Source organism: Anas acuta, chromosome 2, assembly GCF_963932015.1.
Source record: "Anas acuta chromosome 2, bAnaAcu1.1, whole genome shotgun sequence".
NCBI classification, from domain to species: domain Eukaryota; kingdom Metazoa; phylum Chordata; class Aves; order Anseriformes; family Anatidae; genus Anas; species Anas acuta.
In genome coordinates, this window is record NC_088980.1 from 89,722,473 (window position 1) to 89,734,880 (window position 12,408).

The 12,408-nt window shown below is 37.8% G+C and overlaps 1 protein-coding gene across 4 annotated transcripts in view; it reads right to left on the bottom strand.

Annotated features, from left to right (window-relative positions):
- Window positions 1–229: 229 nt before the first annotated feature.
- GALNT1 (polypeptide N-acetylgalactosaminyltransferase 1) overlaps window positions 230–12,408 on the bottom strand; it is an 81,188-nt gene continuing 69,009 nt past the window's right edge. For all 4 annotated transcript variants that reach the window (XM_068671129.1, XM_068671128.1, XM_068671127.1 and 1 more), the window contains 4 exons: window positions 5,911–6,050; window positions 4,689–4,787; window positions 3,820–3,954; window positions 230–1,603 (listed from right to left, as the gene is read on the bottom strand). In XM_068671129.1, the coding sequence (XP_068527230.1) occupies window positions 1,457–1,603; window positions 3,820–3,954; window positions 4,689–4,787; window positions 5,911–6,050 (521 nt within the window). In that variant the 3' untranslated portion in view covers window positions 230–1,456. The remainder of the gene's footprint in view (window positions 1,604–3,819; window positions 3,955–4,688; window positions 4,788–5,910; window positions 6,051–12,408) is intronic.

A 12,408-nucleotide genomic window follows, 5' to 3' on the forward strand; every position in this document is an offset into this window, starting at 1 on the left:
AATGACATTTATCATAAAAATATCCTCTCCATTAAGTAAATCTCATTTTTCTTTCCAAAAGAAAATTCAGCATATACTCTGAGCATTCAGTAGCTCATTTTCAACATCAGCCCACACAGATTTTTCTTAACAAAACAAAACAATCCAGCTTAAAAAAATGCAGACCAATGTAATGACACAGTCATATTGCTTTTGGCTATGTTAACTTTAAAAAACATGCCAATTTAGCTATCTTTCTTTAGGTTTTATTAGAAAAAAGCAGCAGATCAACATTACAATTCAGAGTCTAATCTAAATATGCACTTGACAATGAAGCACATCTGAATATGGAGTGAAAAAGGATTCCAGAAAACCTTCAGTTTTGCCAATCTCCTGCTACCCAGATCATCCTATCTTTTCTTCTGGCTTTCTGATGACTGAAATCAAACAAGGAACAAAAGATTTATTGCTATGAAAACAAAACCATAGTACAGTAGTATGAGTTCTGGGTGCTAAGCATATTCTGTCAAGTTAACTTAAGAATTTCAAAATGTACTTAAATCTTTTGTTTGGCCATGAAAGTCCATAAGCTGACTGACCCAGGTATAAACTGAAATGTCAGGTCTGGACAAAAAGAGTTAGACAGCATGTTAACCTCCAGTTTTCAGACAGTAATAAAAAGATACAATTCCAACAGCCAAGAAATTAAAATAAAAAAACGTTGATCTGACATTCAAGAGCTAAGTTTATTCTTACGCTCATTTTATTTGCACCCAAAATAATTTTAGACCCACCAGGAAAAAAAATAGTATTTATGGACTATCACACAATTGAAAAAGAGAAACAATTGTGTTTTGACTTGGTTATTTTTCCCCCACTGAGGTATAAAATCTACATATAAATTTGATACTTCACTATAACAAATTGTACTTCTCGTAGTTCTGATTTAGTTTCCATTAAACCCTGTTTACTTTTTCCTTTTTAAACCACATAATTCTTATTTCATGTTATTGAATCCATTTTCCAGCTCTCTGTTTATTTGTGGATCTATATTTAGTAGCCTGGTTACCACTACTAACCAGGAAAAAAAAAAAAATCAGTCTTGGAACTTTCTTCATCTCAACAGCACTTTCAGCAGAGCTTACTGATGTGCAAGCAAACTACAATGATATGCAGCTCTTCAGAAAGAGTATTTCATTGATTATGTTTCCACTGTCCCAATGTTCTCTGAATTATTTGCTGGAAGAAACTCGTTCAATCCTGTAAACATCAGTGGGCGCAGTTTCACTAGTATGTGTGGTAGTTTCACATCCTTATACAGGAAGGCTGCTTCACAGCTACTGAAAAGCTGCAGGAGTTCTAACAGCTGATGAACTGTGGATTCTGCAGAGAAGTTTCCTTCTGTTGCTACTTTAACAGTGTAGCCAAAATATTAGCGGAGGTAGCCCAGTCAATCCTTTCTTTTCTTCAGAACCTCTCAGAATATTTCTGGAAGGGTGACATTGCGAAGTAGCCACTGCTGGGAGCGGCTGCCGTTGCAGTCTCTGATGCTGGGTACCTGGCTGTCCTCTTCGGTGGCTTTGTCCAGGCACTGGTTACTGTTCACATGCAACAGGGTTAATTTCTGGAAGGCAAAATAAAAAGAAATGAGTTTCAGGCAGAAGATAACCTTTTATTAATAGCTGTTATAATTCCTCTGTAAGCAAATGGGAACTAGACAAGACCCCCTTGGTTATCAGCTCCAGATCCCCATTCTAAAGAGTACGTAAATATGTTGTTCTGTACTGTGGGTACTAAACACACTAAGCTTCACAAAAAACAGAATGCCCTGAACCTTTTAAATGACATACTTTCTTAAGCAATATCCACTATTTCATAAATAGGACTGCACTGCTGGGGATTTTCAAGGAGTTTGCAATTAAAGTCTGTTAAGATGTACAACTTTGATTACTAGTTACAAAAGTAGTTTTCAAGAGATCAGAATGAATTCAACTCATGTTGAACCTTTTTTTCCTTAGTCAGGGACAAAACTAACCTAAAATTATGTTCTTTTAGAACGATGTTCCTTTTAAAAACATGTATGTGTACAAGTGTACATGTACGTACAAAATGCATATAAAGATGGATACATATCTTTTCCAGTATCTCCTGATCTTCCTTATGCAACCTTCCATACATGACCCCATCTACCTCAGTGCTGTTCTTATGGGAAAGAGGAGGTATTCTGGAAGTTGCATCTCCTGCCACTGTACTCTGTATACTCATTAGTTCATCAGCCTGTGTATGGCACTGGCTGGCATTAGTACTGGTACTGCTTCTCTCTCTCAGCAGCACAGCCAGGACACTGCACTGACAAAAAATGATAAAACATGCCCTATGTGCACAAGCAGCAAGAAGTTTAAAAAAACAGCAGTTCAGTGTGCTGCACTCATGCAGCAGCTGGGGAATGATGGGACCTGGAACACATTTAAGCAGACAAATGACTAACACACAACTTGTTTTTTTTTTCTTTTTTTTTTTTCCCTTGTAGTATAAACACCTCCTGAACAGAGGCAGAAGAAAAAAATATAGACAAATCACCCAACTACATGGGCATGTGTTCTTGTTAAGTATTCTCTAACTTATTTTTGTGCATCATTAGCTAGCTTTCAGTAAAGTTCTGAAGATTATTTTATCAGTGGAAAGCCTAGGTACAAAGAGAGAAAACGCATACAGTCACATTTATGGCTAGGGTTAGGCACAGGAGAAGTTTCTTTTATGGGCTGCAGCAATCTTTGCAAGAGAGACTACTTGGTTCCTTCAGCTGAAGGATACATACTTCTGTATTCTCTGCAGAATCTGACAAGCCCTGCTAGTTTTGTTTGGATCAAAATCTAATCTATAATCTAATAGATAAGTGTTAAAAAGCATTCCCCTCTTGAGACATGGAGAGGGAAAACAAACAAACCAAACAAACAAAAAACCCCACACCCTGACCTGGAACTCCTGGGAAATGCTAGTGATTTTTTATCGAGATACCATCTTCTCCTTCAAAAAAACGAACAATAAAAAACACTTACTCTTGGTATGCGTAGATCACTGCATATAGTAAGTAATATTACTCACCATATTTACTTAAGTCAGGTAAACTGACCACATCAAAAAAGAAGGAATGGTTTCTAAGACTCAAATTTAAGCATTACCATTAACATTTCTACCCGATCACAATACTGTAAAGAGCTTGCAGATCAAACCATTGATCAATGCCCAATGATTTCTAGATCTGGAGTGCAACATTTCAAAATCAGTTTGAATGTTATGGAAAAGATGATGAAAATAAAGCTCTTTGAAGCATCTCTACCTTAAACATACCCAGATTAGAAAAGTAAAACTTTTCTTATGATTTTAGGATGCTGACTTTTTAGTTACAACAGTATTTCTTTTTAATCTTTTGAGACACAAGATATCAGATGCCGGAATTGAAGAAAGAAAATTATTTCACGTATCTACAGGACCAATAAGAGATAGTGCTTGCTAAGGATCTTGTTACAGTGTCACCTTCAAAGAATATTGCACTAGCAGACAGTCCTTCAGAGGATCTGGAAGTGCACTGAAAATATTCTTTTTTTTTTTTTTTTTTTTAAGAGCTCCCCAAAAATTACCTAGTTACTAGGTAATTAAATTGATGCAGATTTCCATCAAGTGACCATGAATTAATGACAGAGGGAACATAATCCTGACTTATTTCCTTGCTTATTCAACTGTCAAATAGTGGTCCCACGAAGGATTTTGTTGCTGTGTAGGCTCGCATAAAAACACAAGCTATCTTATTTTAATGTCACAAGTTATTAGAAGACTTACCACTGGGTCATATTCCCAAAGCTGATTTCCTTTTAGATGATGGCACTTGAGCATTGTTACTGGGCCATTAAGTTTGGAGACATCTAAACACAAATCATCTGTTCGAATTTCTTTGTTGGCAGTATATGAGAAAACCTAGACAGAGAAAGAATGAGAGAAATTGAGAAAAAAAAAAAAGCATTCAACCAAAGAATTCCTAGGAATGGGACAGTGTAGGGGGTTGTAGTGTCAGGAGGCAGGGGGAAAGAAGTGAGGAGTGAGAGTTAAGGGGAATATTTGCACACATTACTTCATTAATAGCCACTGAACTTTTTTATATTTTAGGGGTACAAACACTATCCAAGTTCTTCAAACAAAAGTGATGTTTTCAAACTGCAGACAGGAACAATATGATCCTCAACACAGGTAAACTTTGTATACTGGAAGAGTTAATCAAGAATTAACAAAATGAAAAAACATATGTAAACAAAGCCAGAATTGGCATACAGTCATGCGCATTAAAAACAACATCTCAGGAGGAGGCATGTTGTTTTGTTTTTGTTTAACTAACAATGTGAACCAGCAGGTCTAAACAGGAGATGGTTCCAGAGAATCTACAGGAGGTAAAGTGTGGCTCACCGCGGTCTCCTCTCCTCATTTCATTTTTGACTTTGTAGTTTACCTAAAACATGTTGCAATCAGTCCTCAAAAACTTACAAATGAGAAACCAACTCATGCACTCCCTTTTACGGGCTTCTTCTTCAATAAGGTTTCCCTAAACTTTACTGTTCAAGTAAAATGTAATGATCACTACTGGAAGAACCGAGAAGATGTCCTGATGAGTAGCATTCCAAGTAACTCAATTCATTAACATCATTAAGAAAAGTCACCTGATTTCCACCCATTCCATGACAGTTAAAGATTCCAACTTTCTCATTTTCTTTTCTTGCCATGTTATCCAGACACTGGTTTGTCTCCACGTTTCTTATCTTGGATTGAAAAAGAGCACATCACAAAAAGCTGTTATTGTTAGAAAAGAACTAGGCCCATATCAAACCACACTGGCAACAATTCTCTTTTATACATGCAGGGGTTATTTGAATGAATTGTAAAATGCATGAACGGTACTACAATGAAAAACACACTATCTGAGGCTCAAATTCCCAGGCAACTGTTCAAGCTACTAGGTTAAAGATGTTTCTTTGCTTTCATTTGGGGATCTTCCCATATTGCGGACCCTACTTCCGCAAAGACTCAGCTACAACAGAATGGACACAACTCTGTCTCCAGCCCCAAACTACCAGCAGTTTCAAAACACTCTCCCAGGCACAGTAGGTTTAATTCTCTTTGAAGTCAGGGGAGATTGGGTTCAATTTCCTCACTTCTTGAGTTACAGCCTTAATCCCCATATTACTATACAGTAAACAGCATGAATATCGGTCTGCTGATATCCATGCAGAAGCCTGAACACCTGCCCTGTTTTGTTAAAAATGTTTTTCTTTTACAAACAAACACAGTATAAAATCACCCTACAAGAGGTGAAATATTTGGCTCAGTATGACTTGTAGCAGGGAGTAGGGCCTACTTATTAAGGACAGCATCATCTGTGCTACCTCTACAGTCACTGAAACTAAAGGAAGACAGAAATGTCCAGCAAAGCTTAGGGATCACTGGAATTTGCTGGTCACTGAAGAAGATTCTGGGGGTAAAGTTCAGAGTAATGTTTGATTTGTTTGTTTGTTTGTTTTTTAAACAAAGTCCTTGCTTGATCTGGTCTAGTTTTGTTAAGCAAAACTCTATGTAGAGAAATTTATACACAAAGTTATCCATAACTATGAATTTCTGAAGGACTGCTTCTAAAGGCCTTTTATGTGAAATTTAGCACTGTAATAAAGAAGGGAAAACCTTTCAATTACAGTATTGTATAACAAATTTTGGTCTTCTGTCTGAGAAGCCAGATGTATCATTTTACAGATGATGGGAATATATGTGCAATTTACTTGAACTTTGCTGGAGGTTAACTTGTTTATACTATTCCATTCAGAATACAAACAACTTGCTGTGCAACATACTTTTACAAACAGTAGACAAATATGTAGGGTAAAATCTTACCTCCCCCAGAGAAAAGTAATGGCGTGGAATTTGGGAATCAGGATAAACGTTCTCCAGGTACCAGGAAAAAGGCTTGCACTGGAGCTTGCGTCTCAGTCCAAGTCGTGATGATATGTCCCCATAATCAACTTTAGTAACTCCTAGAGATAAAGAATAAAAAGTTTTATTTAATTGTTAGCAGAGGATTTGTATATAATTCCATTTAATACAAAGGTGATCTGTATAATACATTGCTTGCAATCATCCCTAGACACAACAAAACTTTTTTTTTTTTTTTTTTTTTTTTTAAAATAAGTCTAGCATTATGCTTTTTATACTCACCGTGGACAAGTTGATCAGTACCCCTGACATTTTCTCCTGATAACTATACAAAAGGTTGAATCAGGCCATCTATAGTATACATGACAACTTCTGAGCTATGGCTTGTGAAAGAATATGAATGCAATTGCTTACTTAGTTAGAGGAAAAGGCTGAAACTGTTACATTCACTAACCCCATTCTATCCCCAGTGCCAACTGGAGTGTATATGCACTATGCAGCAATCTCCTTCTATGGAGTAAAAACTGCATTTTAATTTATTTCTCTAAGCCAGATACCACCTGCTGAACCTTTCATCATCCATCTAACTGCATAAAGAAACAGACAAAATGCAGCCATCACACAGGGAACTAAGCATTTAATAATTCAGTGTTTGTTCAATATAACGGCAGCAGTTGCAGGAACTGTGTTCACCATTAGGCCAGTTACATTTTTTGTGGTATTTTGCCTGCCTTTTTATTCTCTTTTGTTCCTTATTTATTGAAGTGCTATATTCTTCCTGGATCTTCCCACCCCTTTATGGTGGTTTTAATTTCTTCCGAACATTAAATGGTTCAAATCCCATCTGGAAATGGGATGTGAAAGATATGCACGACCAGTAGGTATTTTTAATTCACTAGAATTAAGCACTCATTAATATTCCAATAACATTAATTAAAGGTAGGATAATTTCCAGTTTTCAGGCATCACATTTTACTATCCATACTATACTTCAAATCCCATAGGCCAAAGAAATACATTACCACACGCACACATACACAAAACCCAAAAACCACTCAATTTAAATTCCCTCCACAGATAGTTCAGCTGGCCACTACAGCTAAAGACCTGCAGTTACATGCATTTTTCAGAAATCCCTGCACTTAGAGGATGGTAAGTTACTTCTAAAATTGTTCACCTTTTGAAATTGAGTTTGAGGTATTTTGAAGTTGGTATCCTGTGTTATTAAATAGAGCTGCCAGTAGATGGTGTATTTCTACTCAATTAAGACAGATGACTGCATTACTTCAGCTGTTTGTAAATATCAATAAAATCATTTGTAATTTCAATATTCTAGAACAAAAACAAATCCGACTAATATTTTTCTATATTTCTTTAAACTTTTTTGACTTTTGAAAAGCTATTCTGGAGAACTATACTAGTAAGTGAATAAAAGCAAATGAAAGCTTTTCTGTTTTGATAACATATTCAATAACGTGAATAAAAATAAATATACAACAACAACAAAACACACACACTCAAAAAAAAAAAAAAAAAAAGCAAAACCACTACCTTTTCTTCGCCAGAGCAAAGATTTATGTACATCAAAAAGAATGCTCTCTCAAGAAATGATGAAGAGAAAACAGGCTGCCTTGCTGAGCCAACCAGAGCTGAAGCACAGAGTCATGAAAATGAAGCTGATGGATAAAAGTCATCATGCCATCCTTGCAACAACCTTATGGCATTCAAAACTCATTCATCAACAGAATTTGCTACACTGACTTTCAGAAAAAGAAGAAATAGGTTTTGCCATTTTACTGAATGGCATAAGAATTGAAGTCTCAACCATACAGAATTAAATACCAAGTGACACTTAATGTTGTACAAATGTGTTATTCCTTAAAGTAGTTTTAAATGTCACCATGTACAAGAAACGTGCCAGCTGATTTTCACTCCATTACACTGAAATAAAAGGTGTACATTATATCTACTTAACCATTTTGAGCGTGACAGACCTGAAAAAACAAAACCCCTCTGAAGTCATGTCTGCTCCAAACCATATACTGGCACGCAGATTAGAGTTAGCATCAGCTTTGCAGCTGGACTGGAGAGCAGAAAGAGTACAGTTTGACTTAGTGGTGTTCTTTAACAAGGCTAAGTTACTCTGTTTTCCAGGTAAGCAAGTCAATCTCTTCACTGCTTCTGGTACCTTCTCTGTATTACTCAAAAATAGCTTGAGTATCCCTATACTTTTGCACTACACCGTGCAGGCACAGTTACTAATAGGTAACAGTTTGGGGTAGAAATAGAAGCAAACCAGGAAAACTGCAAAACAGAAATCATACAAACATTTAAAGACATTTCTGAAACATTTTCTGCACACAGTAGTAAAAAATGATGTAGGCACTGAAGTCTTAGGTATGTCTTCCAGTGTTTTTATACTTGGTTTTAAAGGTTCAGATAAAATAAATAAATAAATAAATTAGATCAGGTCTTCCTCCCAGGTAGCTATTATGCCAGATTGCACAGGTAGGTATACAACGAGGACAATCATGTCCACCAGTTATTTGTTTTAATACTTGGGTTTTGTTCATGAAAATCAGAAACTGTTTTAACAGCACTGGCTACTGTTGTCCATACTCACCCGCGTTTTTTTCCTCCCCAAAACAAAAACAGCAAAAAATACAAACCCTATTTTAATTACATTAAACACCTGCATCTTCCTGATGATTCTTCTTGTCACATGGCCTGCTGTTTGCTGTGTGACAATTGCATGCGTTTTTTAAGTGCATTTTAAAAAAAAAAAAAAAAAAGTACTCAAAATCCTGATAATGCAAACTCGTATCAAATAAACCCAGCACACCATCACCAATCTTTTGTACAAATTTAAGATTCATCTAAGATTCATCTCAGCTCTTGCTGGTAATGTCACTGTTCTTAAAGAAATCTGGCATGCAGTACCAGGCTATGCTTAACAGCAAAGACCATTACATACTAACGATCAATCAGATCTCTCGGTTATACTTACACTTCTACTCAAAAGTAATCAAATTCTTTAATTTGACAAATGCATACTTCTCGCCCAAGCAGCCATTTCTGCAATTTGGCTACTAAGCATCAGAAGAAATGTTGAGAAGATACTCAATGCTATCACTATTTTCTGAAAAAATTATTCCTCTATTTTTGAGAGATAGTTCTATTAGACTGGGAAGGAACCATTTCAAAATTACTAAATTCTCCACTCTTTTCGCTATTACAGTACAAATAGCCCACTGCTGTCACATGCAAATAATGTCTATCAGTAGAATACTCCTTCAGGGGTTTAATTATTAAATTATTATTTATTAGGCTTCCCAGTGGCCATGTTGCAACAGTTTTACTGTCCTCGAAATTTCCAAAGAGCTGAAGATTTGCTTGCCAAGTTCAGTGTGGCAATATATTTATGCTAAACTGCTTTGAAAAAGGAGAAGCATGATGTTTTCATCATGATTATAAGCCACTCAATCATTTTTCAAAAGCGCTGCATGAAAGCTGTTTCATCCAAAACTGGTCTTCTGTTAAAAAAAAAAATAATCATAGAACTTGTTTTTATTCAGTATTATGACACTCGGTAAGTAATAATCATTAAAATAAATTCAAGCAGTTATGTATTCACATCTCCAGTTAATGCTTACAGGGAGTGCTAGCTGAAACACGACTGTCTGGAATCTCTCCACATATATTTTGAGGATAGGTTTTGCTACATCGCAAGATCAACTACCACTGACTCAGTGCCTTCTCTGTCCTCCCCACCACCCAGAAATAGAAACCTTATCCCAGACTTACCATGCTTGGCTAGAGACGGGCACCTGCGGTGATAAGAACCTAGGCTTACTGATCCAGTTCTCAGGATAACACACCTCTGTCTGTCTCGGTGGTTTTTGCTTAGATAACACTACAGTGCTGTCTGTCTTTTCAGGCCTTCTACCTCTTTGGTTCAGCTCCAGTGCAATCAAAGATACATTCTGGGTAAAACTTTTGATCAACAATATAATTAATTTCCATACACACTAGATGAGGCTCTACCCAAGCTCATTAGAGCTGCTTTTTGGGATGCCTGGAGCGTACCAGCTGGGATAGGAGAGGCTGCTGACTGAGGGCCATGCAGGCTGGCCCAGGAACAGGAGGCTGCACGAAAGAGCTGCAACCCAGACTCACGTGCAGCACGAGGAAACCACAGCGTTTAAAGCATCTTTGCTTCACATTTAGATGGGAGATAGTAGAAAACGCCGCTAGGGTCAGTTTACCATTAATTAGTAGTTATAGGAAGGTGCGGGGGAGGGAGCTGTGGTAAGCCGACCTCATGCTCTGCAGCTGCTGCTGCGGAAAGGGGCAGTTTCCCTTGCTCAGCTTCAGATTCCTGCTGCGCTTCCTGTGCTGACACAGGTGCTCGCTTAACCAGTAGAAGGCCAGCCCAGAGAATAAAACATCCCCAGGAGTTTATCTCAGCTGCTTTGGCTTGATAAATGGACAGTCAACAAGTGAGGGGAGGACCCCAGCCCCTGGCATGACGGGCAGGGTGCTCTCCTTGCAGCAGACTCTTCGATTGACACCATCTCACCTCGGACAATCCCGTCGCAGTATTTTAGACTACAGAAGGAGAGGAAAGAGCTACCCTAAAAATCGTAAAGCAGCGGCAAAGCCTGCAGAACAAGCTAACAGGAGCCAGGCTATTCACCTGCCTGTGCCGGATTCCAGCAGGAAATGGTCTGGGAAACAGCACCCTGCTGAAACACACAACTGTGAGAAAAACTGTAGACTAATGCAGAAAGACGACAGCTAGTGCCATTACCATCGTGGAGAACAGCTGTTGTGTGCAATGAGATCGGTTTGATTTTGGCTGAGCACAACCTGCTGCAAAAATTGCCCTGCCCAGCTTCCTGCTGTACCTATCTATTTCTAAGCAGAACGACGGCTTCTAAAACGCATGAAAGCTTAAAAGAGACAAATAATTCCTACTAGGTTGTACTTATTAGAGGAAAAAAGGATTACAGGCTTACTTTTCAAGAGCGCGGCTTTCCATTTAACTACATTACATCGATAGTAAAACGTCTCTTGAGTTCTTATCAGTCAAACAGTAAGCCATTTTTTTCAGACAATTCAGATTATATGAAGTGGGAAAAGCTACCTGAGAATCTTAGGTTTGCTTTTCCGGACCAATCCCTCTGTAGTTCACTATCTTAGGGGAGCAGAAGAGAAAGGATATAAAGGAGGAAACAAATTTCTTGTTAGCTTGGCTCAATGACGCCTGTCAGTATATTAGCTCCTTCAAAATCCAATTTCCTCATCCATGTCAAGTAAGGAGAAAAAACATGGATGCACGGAGGATTGCCTGTTTTCCTTTCTCATCTGCACCCAGGCTTGCAAACCAGCATCAGCTTAAAAACTCTCACCTTGCTCTTTGCAAGAAGTTGTGACACTGTCACAGTAATACTGAAAGTACACACTGCACTAGTAAAGAGTTTCACAGGCTGCATGCTGTAGTCTGCCAGAGGGTCGCTACACCATCATCCTGCAAGAACTAAACATTTAATTTTTACATTAGAAGTATACTTGGAAAACCACAACATGGCTAAGTGAGTCAATGCAGCAGAGACTCACTGAGCTGGCTCAGAAAGACGTACTGAAAAGTTACAGTGATATTTGCTGTCAACAGGTAAAAATCAGCAGTTTGCACACCTCGTAAGCCTGGAGATACCAGAACGATAACAGTAAGGGATCTGGGGAATTCCCCAAATAATAATTCATTCTAGATAATACCTACTGGCTCTAATGGTTCACATGGATTTGGAGGAAAGAATGAGCAGCACGGAGTATAAGTTCATTCTCAAACAAATATTATAGATAAAACAGAACCACAGTACTAACCATTTTTTTTTCACAGCTCCCAGCAACAAGCCAGTATCAGAATAACCCAACTTATTCAGGTTCTGTATGATCCTATGGTTCTTAAAACACTTGGAAATTCTAGCATCAAACTTTAGCACAGCATCAGTATGGATATGGGTACACAGATGAGACTGTGCGCCAGTTGGCAGGTGCAGATGCTGTAAGAGCAGCTTAGAGCTCTTGGCAAGAAAACATCCATATCCACGAATGTCCAGGCTATTAGCATACAACAACCTATGCAGACGTGCATCTTTCAAAAGGGAAGAGAATGTACAGTGCAATTACAGCTAATTGCTGAAGTTACTTTCCCCGTTTCAACTTTTACTGATTTTCTAAGTGAAATTCTTACGCTCCTTTTCTCCAACAGGAGGATGCATTTATATTCCACAATGCTGCAAACCCATGAAAGCAAGCCCTATCAAAACAGTAATTCTACAAAACGAAAACACTAACTTCCTTTTGTAGCTTATGGTTACCACATGAAATGGGAGCACTACAAAGGTTATATATATATAAAGTAACACAGCCTTACCACCGTGTTGAGTAATTCAG